Consider the following 27085-nt stretch of genomic DNA (forward strand, 5'->3'; position numbering starts at 1 on the left):
TTTGAATCTGCCTGCTTGCAGGGCTTTAATGGTGTCTGTTTGGATAGTCTGCTTGCATTAACAGAAAAGCTTGGGATAATTATTGGGTTCACTTGATGAAAACGTTTTACGCAGAGGGTTCACATTTGGGGGTAGCCTGTTTTGATGTTGGGTAGTTTTAATTATCTGGTTAAAATTGGAGCCAGTATATGATTGTGCCTGGTGTTAATTATACAGAAGACAGTTAAGAACATGGTCTAAAACCAAAATCATAGGGATGTCTTACTAGCATTCTGCCAACGAATTCTTATGAGCAGTCTGCCAACCCTACTATGTTGGGTTGGTGAAAGAAAGGATTAGATTCTAGTTTGCCATTTCCAAGAGTGAGAATGAAAGGAACCCTAGATCACCAAAGGTGCGTGGAGCCATCTAGTTCCTTTTTGAGGTGTATTGTATTGTATACAAAGCAGGCAGTAGAGCGAAAATTGGTTTCTGAATTGTGATGTCTCATGGTTGGTGAGCCTCGAACAGCCCTGTATTCCAAGTCCCCAAACATTACAGAAGCTGGTGAGGACCAGTGTGTGGCACATGTATGTATAAAAGTTAGGTCCATGCGCATTTTGTATATATGCAAGGAAAGGAAAATATATATTTTGGGCAAGGGGGAGAAAGTATTGATTGAAAGAGTATGGTGAGCCTAAGCAGCTGGCGCTTACAATAACATGCTTGATAATGACTAGAGTAATGCCTGGACTTCTCTTCCTTCAGGTATGGCTCGTTATCAACCTACCCAACCCATGCTTGCTTCTTCCCACTTAGAGAGAGAGAGAGAGAGAGAGAGAGAGAGAGAGCCATTTTGTTATACGTGGGCATATACATATTGTGTGGTGAGTTGAGAACACAGCTGTAGTGTTTCACTTGTGAACCAGACGAAACAAAGGGGTCATAATTTGCTTTTGCAAAAGAAATTGTCCTTTTTTTCTGTCTTCTCCTCCCGAACCCATGAATCGTTTTTCTTTAAATTATGCTATGCTTTGATGAAATATCAAAATGGGTTTTTTCACAAAAAATAAAAGTAAAAAAAAGGGTGTGTTAGTGGGAGAGGGGGGGCTGAAGCCGGTGGTTGGGGGTGGAGTGTTAAATGAGGCGTTGGGAGGGTGATGGTGGTGGTCGGCAGGCCTGCCCTTCGTCTTCATTAATAGGCAGTGTGTGGGCTCACGAGAATCCTTCTCCTCCTTCCCAAAACTACTTTAATTTTGTTTTAGGGAAACAAAACAAAGGTAGGTGCGATCAAGAAACCTAATCCCGGTGGGGCCTAGGCACGGCTGGGCCCAACTCTCTTGCCAAGTGATCCAGTTGGGCACGGCTTGCAAGGAGATTGTGCCAGCTTAGCGCTCCACGTGTCGCTTTCTCATTGTTGGATGTCAGCTGGCAGCTGACATCATGACACGAGTGCCGGCTTCTTTTTACCAAAATACCCATCTGCTTCTTCTTTAATAACCACTATGTTTTTTTGAAGGCCCTAGGGTTGGCCTTCGGAGCAGAATTTACCATATATGAACTATTTTTGAAGTTTTAAATTCATGAATTTCTTCTCACTAGAAAAATATTAATTTTTCTAAAATTTAAAATTTCTTGCATTCGTCTCTTGATATTTTATTTTTAATAAAAGGACTTGTGGCTTTTTATTAAATCTTGGGAGAAGTTGAATAGCATTTTGAAAATGTGAATTTCAAATTTGAATTTGAATGAATTTAGACAAAATTTAATATAATTTTGTATTACATTTTATTCAAATTTATTTAAAATCATATTTAAGATTTTTTTCAAATAAAGATTTTAAAAGATAAATATCAAATAAATTATCGCCGACATTTTATATAATTTAATTATAAAATGTACTAAATATTATGGTGTACTCTTAATGTTATTAAAACATGAAATTTGTGTATAGGAAAGTAATGAAGCTTTCAGATTTGATACAAGTTAAAGATTGGGTTACCATTGGATCCTGGAAGAGCTAACAAACACCATGTGATGGAATATCCCCTATTGCCTTTTGCCAAATCTCACTCATCCATGGTTGAACCATATATGGGTTGAGCCCCAAACAATTTAATATTTCTTTCATATGGTAAGAGGCTTACCAAGCTTAGATCACACAATGTAGCAAATTAGCAAACCATTATTATTCCTTTTTCTTTTTTGGCTTAACATTAAATTACAAAAATTATCTTTAAAATTAATGATAGAGATGCATATTATAAGAATGTAATCATTGAAGATAATTTGTGGAGAAAGAAGGGGTACATATGTATATGTATATGTGTATGCATTTGAAGTAGGTGAGGGGGGTAAGTGAAAGAACCATTTACAAAGCCCAATAACGTACAAGCACACCCTTAACCTGTGATCCCAGTGGCCGACCCATTTGATTGAAATCTCGGTGACAACAGGGGAGAAGCAGGGTGGAGCATAGAGTGAATAATAATTTCCCCTACGCTGCTGCTACTCTTCCCCTGTAACTCTTGTCTCGGCATATTATGGAAGATCTCTAAGCGGCCCCATGCTTCCTCTGCTCTCCTCTGTACAAACAAACTTTAGTTTAGAGAGGCAGGCGTATACCTGGGGCGCTGGGGGGAACCCACTTCCTCTGTACGCCGTAACACCACTTCTCCCTCTTTTCCCTCCTTCCCTCCCTCAGATGTATCCAACCCCGCCTTTAAAACTCTGTTCCACTGATTATTTTTGATTATTAACCGGCAGCCATAGCCAGAAGCTTCTTTCACTATTCCTAACCCTACGTTCAATCCAAGTATAAAAGAAAACCCCCACTCTCCTCTCTTCTCTGTCTCTGCTCTGCTCTGCCTTCTAATTCAAAGCTCCTCCCCTCTCTTTTTTCTGGTGTTATTGAAGGTTCTGTTTCTGGCAGTTCCAAATTCATGGCTGCCTCTACTCTCTTCCTCTTCCTCTTCCTCTTCCTCTTCCTCACAATTCTCGCCCAATACACTTCTTCCTCCAACTCCGAAATCCTGCTCCTTCCCCTAACCCACTCCCTCTCCCTTTCCCAATTCAACAGTACTCCCCATCTCCTCAAAGCCACCTCCGCCCGCTCCGCCACCCGCTTCCACCGCCGCGCCCAGCACCTCCACCACCGCCAAATTTCCCTCCCTCTATCCCCCGGCAGCGACTACACCCTCTCCTTCGCCGTCGGCTCCCACCCTCCCCAACAAATCTCCCTCTACATGGACACCGGCAGCGACCTCGTCTGGTTCCCCTGCTCCCCCTTCCAATGCATACTCTGCGAAGGCAAGTCCGACCCTTCCACCGCCATCGCCGCCGTCCCCAACATCACTGCTTCAGCCACGGCGGTCCACTGCAAGTCCCCTGCTTGCTCCGCCGCCCACTCGTCCCTTTCCTCTTCCGACCTCTGCGCAATCGCTCGCTGCCCGCTGGAATCGATCGAGACCTCCGATTGTTCTTCTTTCTCTTGCCCCAATTTCTACTACGCTTACGGCGACGGAAGCTTAATCGCTCGCCTCTATCGCGATGTTCTCTCTATGCGAACCTCTCCGTCTCTGAATCTCGAAAACTTCACATTTGGGTGCGCCCACTCAGCACTCGCCGAGCCCATCGGCGTCGCCGGCTTCGGCCGCGGAGTCCTCTCCCTCCCCGCCCAACTCGCTACTTTCTCCCCCCAACTTGGCAACCGATTCTCCTACTGTTTGGTCTCTCACTCGTTCGAACCAGCCCGAGTCCGCCGGCCGAGCCCTCTAATTCTGGGCCGCTACGACGACAAGGAGAAGATCGGCTCCGCCGGCGGTGAGTTCGTCTACACGCGGATGCTCAATAATCCCAAACACCCTTACCTCTACTGTGTTGGACTCGAGGGAATCGCCGTCGGGAAGGCGTATATCCCGGCGCCGGCGTTTCTCAGAAGGGTCGATGCAGAAGGAAATGGAGGGGTGGTGGTGGACTCGGGCACGACGTTCACTATGCTGCCTTCGAAGTTATTTGAATCGGTGGCGACTGAGTTGGATCGCCGAGTCGGGAGGGTGTACAAGCGGGCGGCTGACACGGAGGACCGGACCGGGCTGGGCCCGTGCTATTATCTCGGTGACGGGGCGGGGAGGGTGCCTCAGGTGTCGTTGCATTTGGCGGGGAATTCTAGCGTGGTAGTGCTGCCAAGGAAGAATTACTTCTACGAGTTTTTGGACGGTAGAGATGGGGTGGGGAAGAAGAGGAGGGTGGGGTGTCTGATGCTGATGAACGGTGGAGATGAGGCGGAGTCGGGTGGGCCGGGGGCCACTCTTGGGAACTATCAGCAGCAGGGGTTCGAGGTGGTGTATGATTTGGAGGAGCGGAAGGTTGGGTTCGCCCGGCGGAAGTGCGCATCGCTCTGGGACAGCCTGAATCATAGCTAACGTGCGCCTCTCTCGATCGTCAAGCGTGGTTGACTTGTTTGGTCAATTGGTGCATGCATGTTTGGCGTGCGGGGGGTTTGACCGCACGTGGGGCGCATCTATTTTGGGCATAGTTGTGATATATGAATTATGTATATATATTTTTTCTTTTGAATTACGTATCGGTTTCCACGTGTCATCCTGCAACTGATCCCACAACTTTAAAGGAAAGTAAATTTCAAGAATTCAGGATGGAAACGAATCTCAGAGGATTTGAACACCTGACCTTGTGAGAGGTCATCACCTGAACCATACCTGGGGGTATGAATTATGTATATTTTGTATGTATGAATGTGAGATTTGCTTGTGGTGCTCTGCTCCTAATGTATAAAAGTAGCCATGAAGCAAAGCACTAGAAGCAAAATTAATAAAATGCAAAAATAAGAAATTGTAGGTAAGGAAGTGCTTGTAATATTTTTTTCTCTTTTTCCTTTTAGTTAAATTTTTACAATTTTTTTTTTTAAATTTTAAGCTCAAAAATTTCAATCCCCAAGGGAATGTTGAAATAATATTGAATTTTCATAATTCTTTAAAAATTAAATGAAATGAAAAACAAGGACTATTTTTTCTACAATATAAAATATATTATAAATATTTTTTATTATATGGAGTTGAACTTAATTGGCTCTAACTCCAGTTTTATGAATATGGTGAGTTCGAATTTAATAATTTTGATATTAATTGAATTTGAGTTTGTTTTTAAAATTAATGTTTTTGAGTAAGTAAATTGAAGGCAATTTGACTCATTAGAATACATTCCAACACTGAAATAATATTAATAAATGCTGGCCTGGATAGAGATTGGGGTGGGAACAAGATATCTTGTGCGGATTTTAAGGGCAGAATGGTAAAATGAGACTTAAAATTAACTGAATTATATTTCACCTTCTAAATTGTTTTATATTAAATTTCATACAAAAATAAAATAAAATTTTCATAATTTAAACTAAAGTACCCCGGCCCAAGTCACCATTCACCAACCCCGCTACCGCTAGGCCCCTCTTTCAAATTCCTACGAAGCTTTTACGGCTGCGTGTGGGGCACGCCTAGAGTAGACCTGTCAGCCACGTAATGAATATTGGTGACGTTAGCCGCCGGATCACTCCCGACGTCCTCACAATTGTTTTTTTTTTAAAAATAAATAAATATTTTATTATTATTTGTTTTTATTTTTTAGAAAAGGACTTTTATTAAGGGGTCTCATTTAAAAAAAAAAAAAAAATCATACTAATTTTTGTAATCCTCGAGAAATTTACACAATTTTTTAAATAATTTAAAGATTTCTTTCTTATTTTAGGATTGCATCGGAAGAATAACTTTGCAGAGGAGAAAGATTTTAACCAAGTCTTCTATGATTCATACTTTCTACATTATATTTTTTATTTATATATTTTTTCAAAAATTGAACTTGTCTTTTTAAATAGGGTAAAATTCAATAGTATTTCTTGAATTTTCTGAAAATGACACTCCACCTCATCCTTTCAACAATAATTGAAATCTCCCTCTTGAAGTTTAATTTTATTAACAAAATAAAGCTTTCATTAGTTGGCTGCTAGTCAACCATTAAGTATACGTGAAAAGAGTAATTTTAATCATAATAAAATGATATTGTAAAATAGAACATATTTAATAAACCAAATTGAAAATTTTGTCATAATATCATGAAAACTAAGTGACTCAAAGAAGTAATTGATTCTCAAATTAATTGGTCTATTTAGTTCAATCACTTTTAATCAACCAAGTGACATAATCATAACAAAAAGAATTTTACTACCATTACAAAAAAAATTTAAAATATATGAAAAATAAAAATACTAATAAATCATAATGAATACTTGGTAGTTATAATACTACAAAATGCTTGTCAGATGTAATTTTTATAAAAAATTAAAATCGAAAATACAGCATAAAAATATAAAACATAGTTTAACATTTTTAAATTTAAGTAACTTGTCAAACATAGTGTTAAGAAAAGATAAACTATTTATAAATTTAAACAAAATTAGATGTTAGTTCTTTTGTGTATAAAATATGAATGTTAAATGAAAAAAAAAAATTCAAATTTATATTAATTGGTAGACCATTGTTTAAGACGGTTCACCAAAAAAATTTCTACTTTTATTCAACTTACTATTTTATTAAATATGGTCTTCAACCACTTAAAAAGCGAGTCACAATTTGATCAATTGTTCAAAATGAATTGATTTTTTATATTTAGTCATTTAATTTTTATAAAATATATATATATATATATAGCAAATATTTTGTAATAATATGATTATTTGAGTATTTTTCCTAAATTATTAGCATTAATTGCTTTTTTTTTTAATAATTTTTAATTTATAAAATAATAATTTTATTATGTTGTCGTGCTTATGTCAATCACTAGGTATTCAATTCACTTATACATTTAATTTTTTAACTTAATTTCTTAAATTAATGTCATTTTTTAAATTTGTGATATTAAAATTGAGTGAAAGAATAAAATTGTTATTTTGTTTAGCATAATATTTTTTTTTTTTACTAAACTAAATGATTGACTAAACGTCAACTAGCTGAAGATTCATTTTATCATTAAAATCAAATCTCAGGAGATTTTGTCGGAAGTAGAGTGTCATGTTTTAAAAAGTGAAGGGGGTGTTGCTAGATTTTACCTTTTAGATATGAGTTGGGTTTAATTTGAATTCAATAAATCTATGTGGCACAAATTTGGAGAAACAGCTAACTATAGTATTTACTCCTTCAAGGTTTGATGACATTTGGTTGAATAGTTATCCATTGCATAGAAGATGGACAGTCTATTTGAGTCAACTATGGCTGGCCATGCCCAACGTCCATCCACATCAACACTAGCACCAGCTAGACCTTTTATATTTGTTTCCTAGCATTAGTGAAGAATTTTTTTTTTAAAAAAAAGTTCCACTTGTACTTTTTTTGATTGACAATCTTGATACTTGAGAGGTTAGGTTTATTACACTTAGTTTAAATTCATACAAATTTAAATTTAAAACTTATCTGAAAAAATTTCAAACACTAATTTATAATATTTTCAAGTATCAAATTAGGTATGCTTTATTTCTTCTCTTACTTGAGAAAATATGCCTATGTTTTTCTGAAAACTTGGTTTGACTTTGCGGCACTTAGGTATGTATGTATATATAATGGAAGAATAATAATAAGTTAAATAATAAATAATAGTCCTACCAAACACTAATTACTTTGCTTTGGCTAACATTTCTTTTATTAAGCTGAGCGCCGTCTGGTCTGGTTGGTGAATATATATATAGAAAAAAAATGTAAAAGGTATGAATCCCAATTCATACTTCCTTTGACTAATTTAATTGGGATTTCGTTGATTCCTCACCTTTTAAATATGACCAAGTTTGCTCATTGTCATTCATTAACTTCATTTTTAAATATCATGTCCTAGGAATACATATTTTCGCAGTTAAACATTTTTTTTAATTTAAATTAAGAAATTTTAAAAATAGGAGTATTCATGGGTCAGGCTAAATCGAGTTAAGCCTAAAAATTTCAATCGATCCAATCTTATCGGTTTGGGCTTTGCAAAATGAGAGGCCGCTGCCATAAATCTTTCCAAACTGATTTTTTGGGTCAATTTGATTTGGATTAGTTGGGTTGGGCAGATTGGCCGAATAGTTGAAAGCCCCTACTTAAAAGAATTTAAAAGGGATTCTTAAAATTATTTTTAAAAATTTTGTATTAAATATTTTAAATTCATCGCTAAATGTTAAAAAGAGTGAAAAGAAGTACGAAATGAAAGATTTTTAAGTTCGTTGAGTCTATATAAAAAAACTCATTAGCATATTATCAAAGAAAATTGTCTCGAAATTCTATTCTTTTGCTACACACACATACACATAACACCTTATCAAAAATCCCTTAAAATGACCTCAACACACACACAGATCATTCTATTATAATTGGAGGAGCCCATGGGTGAGCTTGATACACATGAGTGAACTATTAGATTTTGGACCCAACCATGTATATAAGCACCCATCATCCACTCAAATTTTTTATTGTGAGACAAGCTCACAAGTGGAATTCTCAACAATCTCCCCCTCACTTGTGAGTTCCAACTGCTCCCTCTTGAATAGAAACCGTCTCCCTGCAAGAGTACGTCCAATTCTCCAATAGCTGGTTAAGTGGGTCTTACCACTGACATCTTACGTGCGTCTCAGGAGAATTAGCTTCATGTCTTAACTTTTTATGATGTCGCTTACCCAGAGTTACAAATCGAATCGTCGGCTCTAATACCACTTGTTAGGAACGTAGGAGTCCATAGGTGGGATTGATACACATGTGTGAATGCCAACTTAACCTAAAAGGTTAAGCCTATTAGGTTTTGGGCCCAACCATGTATATAAGCACCCATCATCCACTCATATTTTTCAATATGGGACAAACTCACAAGTGAAATTCTCAACACATTCATACGAAAAAATCTCTCAAAATGTCTATTGAATTATAACTCATTTTCAAAATATTTATCCACTTGAAAATTGTTACAAATGGAAGTATAATCTTTCTGTCTAGTTAAACCAAGTTCAATGATCGATTGAGATGGGGTCATTGCCCCTAGCAATACGATACAATGTGTTTAATTCAGGGAGTAATGTAATTATGTTATCATATGAGAATATTTTTTAAATTTTTATATAGAGTCATATATACATATTGTAACCAAAGTTGAAATCGTAAGTCAATTTTCATTTGATAAGAATAAAAATTACACAAACACTCCGTGAACATAGACAAATTGTCGAATCACGTAATTTCATTGTTCGTTTTTTTTTTAATATTATTTTGTCTATTTCTTGTATTTACTATGTGTATATGTGCGCCTATAACTTTAGAGCGTGATTTCATAATAACCCTAGTAAAGGATCCATTCCCCTTAATGCAAAACCTTTTATTTATTTATGAATTTCAAGTCCATGACCCTTTTGAGCATAAAATTTGGTAGAGTGATTTGCAAATTAATTATTTTATTTTTCAAGTAAGTTAGACTTTGTGCATGGTTAAAAATAAAACTAACCAACCAAAAAAATTATTTATTTGGTGAAAATTTCAATTAATTTGAAAATTTTGTTTAAAATAAGATTTTTCGTTAATGATTTGGTGAATAAAACTTAAGAACTAATTAATAAAAAGGTTGTTGCAATTATTATTATTATTATTTACTTAACAGCATTTATTTAAATTTGTTTTAATTTGTGATTTGATTTAACTCATATGGTGCTTTCATTAATCGGTTAAATCAACATAACTAATTAATATTTTTATTAATTTAAAATTTTTCCTGAAATAAAAAATAAAAATAAAAAAGGGAATGAATTAATGAATGAAAAAGAGAAGCCACGCAATCTTTTGAAGTTTTTTCCTGTTTTATAATTAAAAAGAAATAAAATATAAAATAACACTCTGATTGGGAAATTTTTTCCCAAAATAATGTTCACGTAATCTCGCAGCTTTATGCTGCGAGATTTAAAAATGCAGCCAATGAGAAGCTGACGCGTGGCCCAGTGCGGAGAAAATCTCGCAGCATGAAGTTGCGAGATTTAAGCCTCAGACGAACATGGTGGTGACGTGACAGTGGGCTCTAACTCCCCTTTTTTACAAATTTAAATTTAAATAATAAACATTCACTTTTAATAAATGTAATCATAACTTTCCCTTATAAATATAATTTAAAGTTAAATTTAAATTTAAATTTAAACTTAAATTTTAATTTTTATATTGTAAATATATAATTTTAAAAAAAATTTACATAAAAGAAATTATTGATTATAAATAAGTATTTTGTCAAAAAAATTTGGATAAAATCCAAAAAAAAATTTCAAAATATGATTCTAACCCCTGAATTTATAAAAAATTCTAAAAAATTTCTTATAATTGAATTTAAATGCGTATGGAATAAAAAAATTTGTCCTTACTAAAATGACATTTTAAAATGACATTAATTTAGTAAATAAAAAAAAAATATATGATTATAATTGACTGCTTTGATGCTTTGGGACCGAACAAAAATAAGTGGATTAGAGACCGAACAAAAATTTCGAATTGAATGTTTTGATGCTTTGTGCCAACTAATTTTTTAAGTATGACAAAATAATTTGTATTATTTCAAAATTTTCTAAAAATATAATTAGAAAAAATAAATTTCTCAATAAGTTATAAAAAAGCCTAGTAATTATAATGCTGCAAAATGTTTATTGGATGTAATATTTAAAATTAACAATTAAATTTTATCTAAAGAAATAAATAACAAAAAAGAAAGTTTTAAGTAAGATTGAAGCTCTGTAGAGCACATGCAAAATTAATGGGAAATAGATAATGAAATTTGATCCGTGAGTATCGTGAGTTGACAAAAACTAATTGTGTAAGGAGTGTGACTATTTATAACACAAGCTTAATCAACTTGAAAACAAGTATGACGAACTCAGTTAGCAGCATTAAGACTATAATTTACATATGTAATTATGAATATTATATTACATGTATATAGTCTCTCTAAGGAGTGTATGAAAAATAATAGCAGCATCAATACCTCTTCGTAAGTCTTAATTTTTTTGTTGTTACTCTTTTTTATTATATTTTGACTATCCGCATACTAAATCAATTATTTTGACCCATCCTTTTGGTGTTTGAAAGTAAGATTTGGGTCAAATTGAATTATTGTTAGAATGCTTTTTTGTCTTAGTCACCCATTCATATTAAAATAATTAAATTTTTAAAAAATTGAGTGTAATTAAAAAACAAAAATAATAATTATCCCTACAATTCCTTTGACAAAAGACATGTCTATTGTTAAATTAAAATATATGAAATATTCAAAACACAGAATATATAGTTCAATTTGCCAGGTTGCGCTTCAAGTTAATAATAAGCTGCAGTGTGAGAAAGGAGGAAGAAGGCAGAGATATTTCATGAGAACGAGATTTATTATTATTTTCTTTCAAGTTCAAAAATTGGACCTCTCTCGCCTTGACGCATGTGTGTAAAAATGAAAGTACAATATTATTTATATAAAATTAAAAGATAATAATGGAGTTTATATTATTATTTGCTAAGAGTTTAATGGAGAGAACATATATTAAGTGCTCCCTAAGATTTTCGGTGCATGTAGTATATGGCGGTGAGGGCAAGTTAACGTGTAAATGTTTAGAGCGCTGAAACACGTTTGGATCTGACGACGCACGTAAATGCATGCAGATATAAAAATTTTAGTAATACGAATTTTGCAGTAAAAGATAATTCAATTTAAGGAATTAACTTAATTAGACATGCAAATTTAGAAGACACGAATTATGTGTCATTTTTTAGATTTGGCAATATTGAATTCTTTAGAGATACGAATTATTAAATGATATATACAAAACAATAAAAAAAAAATCAATTATATACAAATGAAATCAAAACAATCAATGATATACATACAAATAAAATGCAATTAAAATAATGCTAAACTACTCTGTGCCGCAGCGAGGTCGTCTCCGGGGTCGTGGTGGCTGTCGTCTGCGTCTACCCTCTCCCTGCTCGTCAGCATCATCAGGTGTCCTGTCCCGTCGTGCTGGATGTGGATCCTCTCCCCCAAGAGGTGCTGCATCATCATCATCAGCCATGCGGAGCGCACGCGGTGAGAAATGATATGATGTCTCGGGACGAGAACGAGGCGGCATAGGGGGTGCATCGACCTCCACCCCATCGAAAAGATCGTCCAATAAAAATGACATGGATGGGGTAGCAGCAGAGTCGGATGGAGCATCAGTCGGTCTGCTCGACGGTCCGGCAATATCAGTTGTAGTGGAAGGCGCATAAGGCGCTGACGGGCCGAACAAGTACTCGGCCTGTACGACTGGTGGGGAGGACATGAGAGTCCCTGGACGACTAGAGGAGGCATGTCGTCCTCCTCGTATTGGAGCTGGTCGACCTCCTCGTGCTGGTACATCAGGTCGACCTCCTTGTTCTGGGATCCGTCGACTGTCCTCGTGGACGAGGTCTAGTGCAGCACTCATCAATCAGTGGATTGCAGGATCCAACGAGATTGGTCTGCCTCAATGACTATGTTAGCCTACAGGATATGAACATATATTATTAACGCATTCAAATCGGAACGTATATATAATAAAATGAGTTGTGGCATTAATCTTCTTACGAGGCTCAAATATATAGCTGCGATCCTGTCGACGAAGCGGCGTGTGATAGACCTATACCAAGTGAAGTATGGGTCATCTAGATGCATTAGACTGTGCTCCGCCACTCCTCGTACGATGTAGTCTCGCCGATGCTCCCACGCAGTGACAAATATCGCGTGCGTACTCGACCAGTCTATGACCCCTCGACCGCGCCCATCCATGTCATGGAGATCGTCCCCAACAATATCCACCCCCGAAGTCATAAATGGGGTAGGAATGACCTGTCGAAACCCGAACTGTCGCATGACTCGATCGGGGAGATACCACTCAATAATATGAAAGCATATGAGTGGCACTCGCGCTACCCACAGGTCCCTCCCGTCTGCATAGGCGGGCGGCATGTCAGCTAAAATCTCTTCCGTGTAGGGCATCAATAAAAACTGCAGTTAGACAAAACAAAAAGTTAAGCGGACTATACACAATTGAAAGAAAGAAAGAAATAATATCATGTGCTATATTTTAACTGATTTATATCTCATGCTCCCGGTGCATGTCCAACTCGAACCTGTACCAGGGCAATGTGTGAAGCGCAACCATCGATGCCCTTAAGTCGTCCCTCCATCTGTATAAGATGAAACGTAAGTTCCCAAATGCAAGACTACTACGTATTACGAATTAGTATTTGTAATAGTTATTGAGTGAATGAGAAGGGATAGATAAAATTTGTACTAACTGGTATGCGGGTGGGAGAGGATCAACCGGACGACCGTCCTGACCGCTCTTAATCTACAAGAAACCTCGTCGCGTAGGCGCGAATGAAGGAAATCTCTCCCAAGCCCAAACCTGGAGTAAGCAAAGGGGGCTCGCAATCTGTGTCTTCGAGTGGTGCACGGCGCGACACATCTCCCTGTACAACCACGCCAAAGTGGCGGACACCCAACTGTACGAGTGACACGCTCCGAAGTCCTCAAGGAGTGGAAGGAACATCAAATGCGCATAATTACCGGAAACATCCGAGAAGATCACTCCACAAATCAAACGCAACAAGTGGGCTCGTGCGTGCCATGCTATCGTCTGAAAATTTGCATGTGCCGGAAGCTCACGAAACGCATCCCCCTCGAGGAACCGCATACGGATGCGTGCACCAACCAACTCGCTGTCAGGCGAAACGATGCCTAACAAACGCTCGCACATAGTACGCAGGGCGAGTTGACCCTGATGGTCTGTAGGTCCCTCCACTGGTCCGGCAGTGCGACCGGTGATGGCTCGCCCATCAATCGGCAACTCGAACAAAACAGCTACGTCCTGTAATGTGACGGTGGCCTCGCTATGAGGTAGGTGGAACGTGTGCGTCTCGGGTCTCCATCGCTCCACCAATGATGTGACAAGATGCCAATCAAGCTGGATATGAGCAATCTGATAAATGCCATAAAACCCCGCATCGCGTATCAGCTGGAAGATGCGGGGGTCTGCCTCTAACCAACGCTCTGCAAACTGCGTGCCCCCTCGGCAGCATAGGGGCTCCGTATGCCCATTAGCCCACGCTCGGCTGGCCCTGTGATGATTGCCCATCGTCAAGACGCTTGGATCGGACGGCCCTAGATCAATCCTGGAAATGCATCGTTGCATCAGAATAGGTATATAAAAAAAAAAAAAATGAAATAGTCTAAAGCTGCATCGCCCGAGTGGGTCCTTCTCGGACACCTTGTGCGATTATGCCCTTCTTGATGACATATACTGCATGTGCTCCTTTTCCTACCTTCCCTAGCGTCCATCTCATTGTGTAAACGGGAGCTCCTTGGACGACCTTTATGTCGAGCATACGCTGGATTTGCCTGTATAGTCAGCAATGACGATGCTGGCCAGTATGCCTCGTGCATAATCGGCTGAAAATTCGCTGCATATGTCGCATAATGTTTGGCGGTGCTCCAACAAGGCTCAACGTACTGCATGGCGTTCAGTCGTGTCTCCGCACATGCAGCGAGAAGGTGGGAGCATGGAAAGTGCAAGGCTTGCCACTTCCCACAAGAGCAGACGTGCAAATCCTGAATGCGCAGCATTTGCACGTTGTTTCCTTTATGAGGTCCCAACTGCGCAGTCGTGATGCTAAAAGTACCTCTAGACCGGTTGAACGTCGTCACGCGATGTCCGGTCACCTTCAACTTCCTTATTTCCATCGCAAGCAATATATGAGGAGTTAATGCATTTCCTCCCGATATTGCATTACGAGCAGCCTCCCGTCGCCTGTTGAAATAATGTGCAACGCGATAAAATGTCAGTTGCACAAGGGCAGTGATTGGGAGGCTACGAGCGCCTTTAAGAACGGCGTTGAAACATTCGACGAGGTTTGTCGTCATGTTCCCATACCTTCTGCCCCTGTCGTGGCACTGAGTCCACATATAAGGAGCGATTTGATCAAAGAACGTCTTCGCGGGTTCCCCACCCTCATCGAAGATCTTCTCCATCCATATGTTAAACTTTCTGACCTGATGCTCCCTTCCCGCGCGCTCAGCCATTCACTTCAGATTGACACTGTGCACTTTCGTGCTGAAGTTGCTTACAACGTGTCGAAGGCAGAATCGGTGGTGGGCACACGGTGGCTGCCAATTGGGATTGTGAGACATTGCAGCGATAATCCCTGGATGCCTATCTGATATAAGGCAAATGTCGTCCCTATCGGTAATGGAACGAAGACAACACAGAAACCAATTCCATGTGTCCAAACTTTCCTCTTGCACAATAGCGAATGTAAGGGGAAATATTTACCTATTTGCATCCGGGCACGTCGCAATGAGGAGTTTTCCCTTGTACTTATCATACAAGTGTGTCCCATCTATACATATCACAGGAGGACAGTGGGGGAAACCCTGAATAGATGCTGCGAACGCTCAAAAGACTGATACAAATGTTACGGTCTGATCGCTAGCCTGGTATAGGGTTCCACCTCCACTTGATGACAGTACAAAGATTATAAGTGCACATTGCTTCCATCCACCTAGGCAACGTCTAATAAGACTTCTCCTAATCGCCGAATACTTGGGCAATTGCCTTCTGTTTTCCTAACCAAATTTTCTTATATGAGATGGAATAGCTGAAACGACGATCTATGAATTCTTTCAATGTAGCGATTGAGGTTGACGCATCACCCCTTATCATATTCACAATCTCCCTAGCAATAAGGGACGATGTGATTTGGCTATGGTCTTGCGAGAGGAGTTCATTCAAGCATGTGTGCGGACCACCATATTGAGTGATTTTGAAGAATCGATGTTTCTGACGATACATCGCACGCAGTCTCCAATTGCATTCAGAGTTCTTACACTTAACAACCCATAATAGTGGGGTCGACTGCAAGACGTGGAAGTCATGGTGTGTTCGAGCGTGGTATATTCGCACAGCAGCTATCAATTGATCTTTCGACCCGAATAGCATCCCTTTACTCAGTTCTGATGATTCATCCCAACGAGTTACCCATATAGGAAGCTCGTCACCATGGGACAAATCTGCAGCATTTACGTCAATTACACCATACATAGGAGGTTCATCCATGAAATCTGCCGTATACGTGCCATCGTTCGATTGACGGGGGAGTGGGTCGACATCATCGGGGAACTTGTTCGTCCCTTCACCAATTTCTCCTCGTACGTGTCATCTTGTAAATGAACATCGTTCGTGATGTTCATCCCCACGTCCAGCGCGTTGTTCGCTATTGCGAACAACGATCCTGGTTGTTCTGCTGAAACATCTTTGCAAACACCATGATGATTTGTATGAATAGTAGTTCCTTCGTATGTCTGCGCCTCGAATGACGATCGTGGACATTCGTTCATATCCACAATAGGCATCCCACCAACATCTGCATCTTCTTCCTCCGCTTCAACCACGTGCTTAATAGACGTTCCCGACTGCCCATGTGCGGTGACACCCATCTGAGGAATGAGTTCGACATTCAGTTGCACAGTCAAATATGTCGTCCCTACGCAGTGTGCATCCAACACCATGCGCAAACCGTAATCACTAGTTATGGGAACAACCTCATAGAAGATTGTATCATGATGCCCCTTAATTGAGTATCTTGCGGTTAGCCGCAATGCAAATTGATTTGGATCAATATGCAAATACTTGTATATCTTCGTATGCAATTTAGTTAATTTACACCTATGAGCAATTCTAATAGGTTGAATTGGCGGAATACTATAACTAACACCGGTTTGTCCGGTTATAATGTTACCCCCCATGCAACAAGACCGGAACCGGAATACTGCTTGAACTTCCTGCCATCTAGATTGACACCCGGGAAATATAAAAGACCTATGCAAGACAATAATTTTATGTATAAGTCATATGCCAAGTGAATAGTGAACAAAAATTATTTTCAATACGTTCATGTGCATGCAATATTCTCTAAATGTTTCACTTGTCACTTTGAAAATATTCTTGCATGCAATTCTGACTTTTCTACGAAAAGTCGTACCGAAATTTCGGCAGCATGCCGGGTGTAATTTGAACATTTACCCATTTTTACAATGACCCTGAAATGTTTGCAGACAATATAATAAAATAGTTTAAGCATGTGAGATCCTATGATATCTACTAGCATGCAATTCACATCACTGCATCAGCCATGCAGGAGGCATTTAAATTTGCGTTTAGAAAAAAAAAGACTTAATCACTTGATAACAACGTATTTTTTATACTTATAATAAAAGTGAGTGTCCTAATACTACTTGTATGAGAAAATGTTTGACAAAGTAGTGATGATAAAGAAAAAAATAATGTCTTTGAAAATATGAACCACAAAAATTGAAACACTAATTTTTTTTTTTTACGAACCCTAGCTAACATTTTGAAGTAACACAATGGTAATATTTCTTTTACAACATATTTTTCTAAATTAATGGATTAGTTAATTATGGGTTTGGTAAAATAACAATAAACATAAAATGATAAGATCTAAAACAATATGGATTAGTTGATTATGAGTTTGGTCAAATAACAATAAACTTAAGCATAAGAGTAGTTAATAAATTACATGCATATATAGAATTATGTACCGGTGTGATGGAGTGCCTAAACATTCTCCCCCTAGATAGTTAGGAAAAATGACATGTAGGAAGAATAAGTCATGCAAGGCTCACAAAATTCAAAAAGTTTAAACTCATACCTTTTTTAATGTCTACACAAAGATGTTTTGAACATTTTTGTGGGATTTTTTTAACAAAAATGATACATAGCAACAACAAATATTTATTTTTGGATTTTCAAAATAATAATAGCGACAACAATATTTATAACAATTGTTCACACACTTAAAACACACAAGCTGACACCACAATGCACATATATATCTACACATATATACATGCATAATCATGTGTATATATATATACACATCTCATATGCATTCATGCAAACTCATAAAAATACATACTAGCACAATAATATATCCTCAGATGCTTTTGCATATATTCCACACACATATACACAAAATCATGCACACATACATGTCTAGTCATGTCTAAAGGACACATGCACATTAGTTCATTATTTCATCTTTGCATTTGCACATTTTATTCATACACTACTTATGCATACTCACATAATACATGCATACACATACATGCCCTTATTCTTATGACATTCCTATGTACACACAAATACCTATACACATGCTTTCCTTTATATGCATGGTCACATGTATAACACATAAAAATTTATATTTATTTTTAAATATAAGTAACTTCATTTAAGCAAATTGTCTTATTTAATGTAACCAATCCTTTTATATTTCAACATAATGTATGATAATCTTGAAATATATAGCCCTTTTATTTGCATATATGCATGTCAAAAGAATAATTTTTTTTTTCGATTTGAAAAATTATAAGAAGGGTTTTCAAAAAATTAACAATTAAGTGTAAAAAACAACTTATGTAATACTTCTATGTATGGATTGTTTAATTTTCAATTAAGTCATTTTGATAATGTAAATATCTATTACATGTTAAACTATCCTAACTCTTTGTTTCAATTTATACTTGATGATCAAGGAGACACGCATAACTAGTACACCCAAATAATATACTTTTTTTTTTATTTAAAATATTTAGATTAAATTATTAAAAATTTATATGATATTATACATAATATGCATTATATATATATTTATAGTATATTGGTTTGGTTTCGTTAATTGTGATTATTGAATGGGTCAAATAAAAACCAAACTGATAAATGAAAAAAATTAAAATTTTGTGACCAAAATTGAACCCTACGTGTACAGCAATACCAAAATTTACAAATCATTATGCGGAGTATCGGAGTATATACACATACTAATAGAGACACAAACGTTAATGAAATTATTAATTAAAAAAACTAACCTTCCTCTAGATGCAGCAACGAACCCAAATAGTCGGAACGCAAATATGATATCAAACCAACTCAAAACATAAAATAAATCTCAGTAAGTTAAATAATATATTCACGTTTTTTTCTAAATAACAAATAACATACCCCATCTTCGGCCCTTAAATAGCCTCGCCTCGCCTTCGCCCGAACAGTCACCTGCAACCTTGAACAGTAACCTGCCAATGCAACGGTCCTCTGTAAGCTCGAAGGTCTGCAACTTTTCTCCTCTGCAATATTGTGTTCTGAGAGGGCTCGGGAAGGATTTCAGCAGACGAAGCAAATCTTGCAGGACGATCCTGCGAGATTTACCACCTGTCACCATGCGGATGGATTTCAGGCCCAAATCTCGCAGCTTAGTCTTGCGAGATTTCCGCCACGCGTCACGTTCCAGTTCGATGCCTCATTAAATCTCGCAGCCACGCGTCACGTTTCGGTTCGATGACTCATTAAATCTCGCAGCTTGGAGTTGCGAGATTTCTTCAAGCGTCGCCACGCGTCGCCTGCCCCTTGTTTCTCTCTTTGCCACGCATCGAAGGCAGAGTGGCCATCAGTTTAAATCTCGCAGTATGAAACTGCGAGATTACGTGAGCATTATTTTGGGAAAAAAATTCCCAATCAGAGTGTTATTTTATATTTTATTTCTTTTTAATTATAAAACGGGAAAAAACTCCAATCTTTTGAGTGAAGTGAACGCCGGGTACGATGGCGGTCCATCATTATCTAATGCACTCTCCAAGTCAAGCGATCGAAAGGTCAGAGCATCCATAGGCGGGGTCCACCTTTCACCGGTCACCCTTTGGCAACTTGATTAGTTGATTCCTCCAATCATATGTCGAGCTTTTTAATGCCATGGCCCACCCTGCCCTTGACCCCTCCAGCCAGTCGGAGTCCTCTTCTTCCACCTTTACTCGTTAAAAAAGCAAAAAATAAAATATAATAATAATAATAATAATAATTAAATTAAATCATTGGTAATGAAGTTTTTTTTTTTATTGAAATATAATAAGGCAAAAGTATTTACTAAAACATAAATACTCATTATAAGTTGATGTGTAGAAAAATGATTGTCATTAAAGTTAATTTTGTGTCTATCCAGGATTATTCAGCTCACTCGAGTTTATGTGCACTTACAAATACCAAAATTATAAAAAAAATGTAATATTATTTAGTTGTTCAACAAAATATAAATTTTAAAAAGAGTAGAAGATAAAATTATTCAAGAGAAAAAAAAATCATATCTTGAATTGAAGCAATATCACAATTTATAGGTAAAGTCAAGTACAATTTCTAACATCCCAAATACAAAACCATTAAAGTAGTAGTTAATATTTTAAAATGCTAAAACTAATATATTAAATTTAACATAAAATTAATTAAATAAAATCGACAATTGTTATATAATATTTATTAAATAGATATGGATTTTTTTTTTAATTTGAGACACCCAACATTAAAAATGATGATACCAACAATTCCCTACATAGTTCAGATTTAAAAATTCAAAGAAAGATAAAAAAAGAAAAAAACAATGTTGGGTAACCATGAGAGGTAATGCATTAGGTAATAATACCTTTTGGTTTAAATTATACTTAGAGAAAATATGTTATGAGTTACAAAAAACGTCATGAATATTAAATTCTTGAACCAAATTCTTTTAACGTAACACTATAAACATATTACCTGCATCTCTAGACACAAATTTTCTACAGGTTGATACGAATAGATCGTGTGCCAAATCTGGATTCTCATAAGTGTTTTAGAAAATTTTAACCCAATAAACTTTAATAGGAAGTGTATTAAATTTGTGATTGATATTAATGCACATGAAAAGCATGGTAAGAAAAAAAATAAGGAAACTGGGCTTCAAGAAGAAATCATCAACGGTTTGGTCGACGATTACATCGAAAAATAAGCCTCGGGAAGAAACCATCAATCAAATCATCGACGATTACATTGACGGTTTAGCCTCGGGAAGAAATCGTCGATGTTTTGTTTAAAACTATTGACGATTTTCAGTCTATTAGTTAGTCATTAGTTATCAGTATGTGTTGACCTTATAGGTCATATCCCGTTTTAATTATGACAAATATTTTGGTATTTAATGTTTGATGAATTTGTGTGCACGATCAATTGAAAGTATCATATGATGTATATGGACTTGAAAGAAAATAAAGACCTAAAGTGTTTATTGTTATAATTTTTATTTCACTTTATTTTGGGTCTATAGTATTAATGGTCTGTAATAATTAATGCATTTCATGCATGATAGGACAAACAAGCTCAAAGACCATAGACTGACCTTAGTTTCTCAAGCACCTTTTAACAAGTCCCCTATAACTTAAAAGTTATACCTATGTAAACATAGGTGACCTTTAATACAAAATCAGAACCTAAAATGAACATTGAAAGGGCCTCAGTTGACCAAACCAGCCTAGTTATAATGTGCTGGTTGACCGAAGCACTGTTGATTGAGGAACTTAAGCCTTGGTCGACCGAACATATACAGTATAAAAGATTTTTAAATGTTGAAAAATTCCAGAAAATTTCTACAAAAATTTTGAAAAATCTGGAGATATTTTAAAAGACTTTTTTGCTTATAATTTGACAATTTTCTAGTTTTTCCTGTGAGTGTCCCTATGATTTAAAAAAAGGCAATGAGGTATTTTAGACCTCACTTGTATTAGTTCTAAGGGGGGTTTATCTAATAAGATCTCCTCGTTTGAAGATCTTATTAGACATTCTTAAATCTCACTAAGGTTTTTAATCTCCTGTCAATTTTGTTTATATTGTTTATTTATTTATTTATTTATTTGTTTATTTTAAAAAAGCATCAATTAAAGATTATTAAATTCAATTTGGGGTTAATTCATAATTAATTAGGCACGGTTCGTCGAACGGGTGAGTAGGGGGTGCGAATACCTTCCTGTCCCATAACTGACCTCTAAATCCTAACTCTAATAAAAACAGACCAAGACTACTAATTTCTTAGCTTAGGATTGTTTAGAAACCAATCAAATGAGTAGTAATTAGGTATTCTAACCGCACCTAGGTAAATAATAGGTTAGTGGTGATTCCATCAAAATTTCAATATTATTATCCCTTGCCTTCTCGGGGCTCGTCTTCAGGGACGTTGCAACAAAATACTTGATATAAAATTTAAATAATTAACCAAACCAAATAAATCACACAAATATCAAAGAAATTTAAAGAGAGAAGGGAAAGAGAAAAATAAACTTCTTTTATAGTGGTTCGTTATCCCTGCCTACGTCCATTCTCTTAAGTTCAACTGCTTTAAAGTTCCACTAACCTCTTGTTTTAGTAGAGACCAAGGAAACAATTACACCCTTATTTCTCGAAAACCAAGGAGACCAAATCACAACCCTTGTTTTCTATTGAGACAAGCCAACCAAAACAATAAAGTTTTACAAGATAAAAATCCTCACAATGAAGGATATACGATTAAAGTTCATAAAAGAAACTCTCAAAGAATATTTGAAATCAAGGTTCAAGAATTTTTCTCTCAAAGATGAGCAATTTAGAGCGTAAAGAGAGATTAAGAGAGAATTGAAAGTAGAAACACTTTGATATTCAATGGGGATATCTTATGTAACATTCTTTAAGCTTTGGAGAGCATATTTATAGGGATTGGAGAAAAACAAGCTATTTTCTATTTATTGAACTTTTTTGCCAGTTAGACTGATAGCACGCTTACTAGGTCCAGTCGACTGCTTACTAGATGTTAGAGAGAAAGAATGATTGTTGTAGGCAAAAGTTGTTAGATCCCACCTCTAGCTTCTACCTAAATTGATCAACCATCAACTGCTTTTGGCTCTAAGGTTGAGTTCAGTCTTCCTTTGTTGACCTTATAGGTCACGCCCGATTTTGACTATGACAAATACTCATTGTATCTTATGGGTGTTTGAGGTTTTGTGTAGGAACTAAGATTACTAAGATCAAGATGGGCACAAAGCAAGCAAATCCTGAAGATCAATTTATATTCAGTGTTGTAATATATTTCATTTAAATGGTTTGTAATAGTAATTAGGGCTCTAGTTTGTAATAAGTTCACACACATCACATACATGATAATACGTAAGCTCAAACAAACTGTAAATGAAAAATGACTTTAGAAAGACCTTAGGGTTTTCCCGAAGGTCGACCGACATCGAACTTTTTTGGTGTATTCAAAATTGAACCCCAAGTGACTTTAGGACACTCACCTTTACACTTGCATGTATTAGGCACTTGAATAGGGTTTGTATGTTTCGAAATGGGATCGAAATGCACACTTGGTGCACTTTTGGTCGACCGGCCAAGGCAGTGCATTTTGCCTTGGTCGACCGAAACAGGCCTGGGTCAACAATTGACCAAGGCCCTGGTCGACCGAACCTGTGTAGTTCAAAACCCCCCGGTTGACCAAAACCCTCTCTGGTAAACAAATTGACCATCTGGTCGACCAAGCCAATTTTGTACTCCAACTACCTAGTCGACCGAACCATATAAGATCTGGTTGACCGAAACTGTTCTAGTCGACAGGACCTCTCGGGTTGCCCTGATTTTTACCGCAGTTAAATATCTTTTAAACAGGGTTAAAATATTTGAAATTTCATTAAACTTTCCTAATAATTCCTAATAGGTCTCTAACGGTCATATCTTGTCCCATGTCTATATATATGTGATCATTTGTGCAAATTAAAGAGATTAGCCACTTTTGATTAGGAGAAATTCTTTGAAATTTCCAAATCCTATAATACTCATATCTAAGCCCCAACCACTCATACTTACCTTCTTTTATTGCTCAAACTCTCTGTAAGTTGATTGAGTGCTCGATTAGAAATGATTGCTCTCCCATCCTGTGTAAGATTGATTTGATTTTTTACGAGAGTTAAACCTAAGTATTCTTAGGGGACTTTGTTAATAAGTCTCTCTTAAGAAGACTCTGATTTGATCTTCTGAGGTTGTAAATTCATTGCAATATCTTGAGAAGATCGTATAGTATTTTGGTTGCACAAACATCTTCAAATATCTATTGTGCTTTTATATTGAAAAATATTTGCAAAGATACTTGTTTATGTGATAAAATATTTGTTGTAATATTCGTCAACTCATATATCCTTTGCTGAATACAAAGATTGAATATCCTTTTGCAAACCAAACATATACATTACTAGAGCATCATACGATTGAGAAAACCCGCTCATTGAAATATACATATATATTATTTAGCTAGTATCTTTGTGTGAACATCTTACCTGAATATATTGTGATACAAAGATTGCTTGATTAATACTCTCACACACTCATTACACTGATAGTAAATATATATATCTGAGAGTTGAAATATTAGACCACACTGAGTTTACTTATTATATCATTTGTGGTGTATGTAATTGCGCGTATTTGAGTACATATCTGCTTTACACGAAAGCACAATCCCTGTACCATTTGATTGTAATACACATCTGTTGTATTTCCAGGCATGAGCCTGAAGAGGGAGACTAGCCCTAGAATAGTCCCAGATTGGTTTAAACTCAGTTAGGAAAATTAGATGCGCCATCTTGTTAAGGCGTGTAGGTTGAGGTCAGCCCCGCTAATTGACCTGGTTAAGGTTGAGGTCAGCCTTATGCTAATTGACATGATTGTAATCGGTGTCGCTCCACCCTTAAGTGAGCTATTAGTGGAATCTTCAGGCTTGCAAGCTAGAGGCGGGGACGTAGGCATAGTTGGCCAAACCTCGATAACATATCATGTGTTTGTGTATATTGTTGCACTTTATATTTACCGCACGTGTATGTTATTATGTAAATGATGGGCTTGATTTAAATTTTCGCATATTATATTTATCGGCGTATTTGGAACTAGATAGAAAGACCCTAGGTTATAATACTCAGCTGACATCTAGTTCAACTTAGGAGAAAAAATTAAAATTCCAATTCACCCCCCTCTTGGGAATACACCAATTCTAACATCCTTAGTTTTTAATTCTCTAGTATAAAAGTACAAACACAATACAATTGAGAGAATAAAAGTAAAAATAAATAAGAATTTAACTCTTTAAATCTAACTTTAATGGCATAATCTGGTAGAAAACCAATTTAAGCACAAGTCTTTAATTCACAATAATTTGTTATCAATAATATTAGGTTAATGAGACCTTAAGACTAACAATATGGAGATTCCATGAAAATTACCTTATTTTTACAAGTTCCTTTTCATCATCTCGATTAAGAGAATGGATTTGATTGGTGTGTCCCAAAATCTGATTGAATCGACTTTTTAGAATATAAATAGATTAGATTCAATAAGGAATATCTTTCCCTTGATTTAATACTTTACATATAGTTGAGATGAATTTTGTGATTTAAAGATTTGGGATAATAAGTGATAAATGTATTTTTACAGCTAGAGTACTTTTAATGTTTAACTGAAACCATCCCTAAAATATAAATAAATAACAAAAAAATAAATGTATGTATATGGTCACATATGTATGTATAAATATTTTTGCTCAATTGTCCATAATTTCTAAATGTCTTATTTTTATTTTATTCAAGTAATTCTACTTGAAAATGTTTATATATATATTTGCTAAAAGAGGGCGGCACCTCCATTTATTTATTAATAAACCCTCACTTTTGGCGGAAGAATACCGTGGTTACAAGTTAAAATCAACCAACCAAATTAGGACAAATAAAATTAAACATAACTAACAAAGGAGATAAAAACATAAAAACAACAAAAAACAAAACGAAATACACTAAACAAAACTCTAGAGATGAACTAACGACGAACGGAAATAAGACCCCATCTATCCATCTGAAGGATACCTTTTAGATAACGTGGTAGAAGGTGTTGTTTTTCGTAGATTACATTGTTTCTCATTTCTCATTCTTTAGTAAGAAAATCAGCCGCACTATTACCTTCCCTATATTGATGCATCACCACGACATTCACTCCTTCTAACTCTGCCACGAGCTCCTCCCAAAATTCCCAAAGATACCACAAAACACATCTACCTTTCCGAAGCCAATTAACTACAATTTGCGAGTCATTTTCAATAATCACATTAACATAATGCAAACATTTACACAAACGAATTCCTTTCCTAATTGCTCTTAATTCCGCACTATTATTCGTACCATGGCCAAAATAACTTGAAAAAATTGCTTTTACCATACCATGACAATTTCGAATAATTCCTCCACCTCTTGAAGTACCCGGATTGCCTCTACAACTCCTATCACAATTAAGTTTTATCCACCCTACTGGAGGTTTAACCCATGAAATAATTTTTTTAGGCCTATCGCAAATTCCTTGATGCTTAATTTGAAACTCATTCAAAATCTTAATGTCCGACTTCTTCAATTTTTGAAAAGAAATGGTGCTTTCAGCAATAAAACTAACCTAGAATCGAACACTTCTCCACATCTGATCTGCACTTTGATAAACTCCTTCCATTTTCGCTTTACATTTTCAATTCCAGAGGTACCACGTAATCAAACATAAAATCAGCCCGATTAAAACACCTTTAATAGACGATTGTTTTGCATAGTGGAACTAATTTGCCATTTTATTTTTCCAAGGAAGAGATCGTTGAAAAGAAAACCTCAAAACCACACTAGCTCGATGCCAAACCTCTGAAGCCACCTCTCATAAAGAAAGAATACGATCAATATTTTCCTGACTTCTCTGAACGTAGCAATCACAAGTCGAAACTATCGATATTCCTTTGGTCTGAATTTTATCATCTATAGTCAAACATCTAAACCAGGCTCTTCATAAGCACATTGAGATTCTTTTGGGCAATAAAGAATGCCAAAACCAGTCATTCCACAAGAAATTATTACTTCTGCTCTTCATTGCCTCCCAAGCCATTTTTGTAGAAAAATTATCGTCCGGGGCAGGCTTCCAGACAAAAATATCCTGCCCACTTTGACTTGAAAATGTTTATATATATATATATATATATATATATATATATATATATGTCTATAATTACATTAAAATAAGAAATGTTAGAACTTTAGTTCAAACTTTTGTATGCTTTTTTGCAATTCAGTGGACAGATTA

General features: G+C 36.3%; 1 protein-coding gene across 1 annotated transcript; it reads left to right on the top strand.

Moving 5' to 3' along the window:
* Nucleotides 1-16: 16 nt before the first annotated feature.
* LOC131164157 (probable aspartyl protease At4g16563) lies at nt 17-4840 on the top strand. Its single transcript, XM_058121149.1, has one exon. The coding sequence runs from the start codon at nt 2922-2924 to the stop codon at nt 4401-4403; it is 1482 nt and encodes a 493-aa protein (XP_057977132.1). The 5' UTR covers nt 17-2921; the 3' UTR covers nt 4404-4840.
* Nucleotides 4841-27085: the final 22245 nt, after the last annotated feature.

Source organism: Malania oleifera, chromosome 9, assembly GCF_029873635.1.
Source record: "Malania oleifera isolate guangnan ecotype guangnan chromosome 9, ASM2987363v1, whole genome shotgun sequence".
NCBI lineage: Eukaryota > Viridiplantae > Streptophyta > Magnoliopsida > Santalales > Ximeniaceae > Malania > Malania oleifera.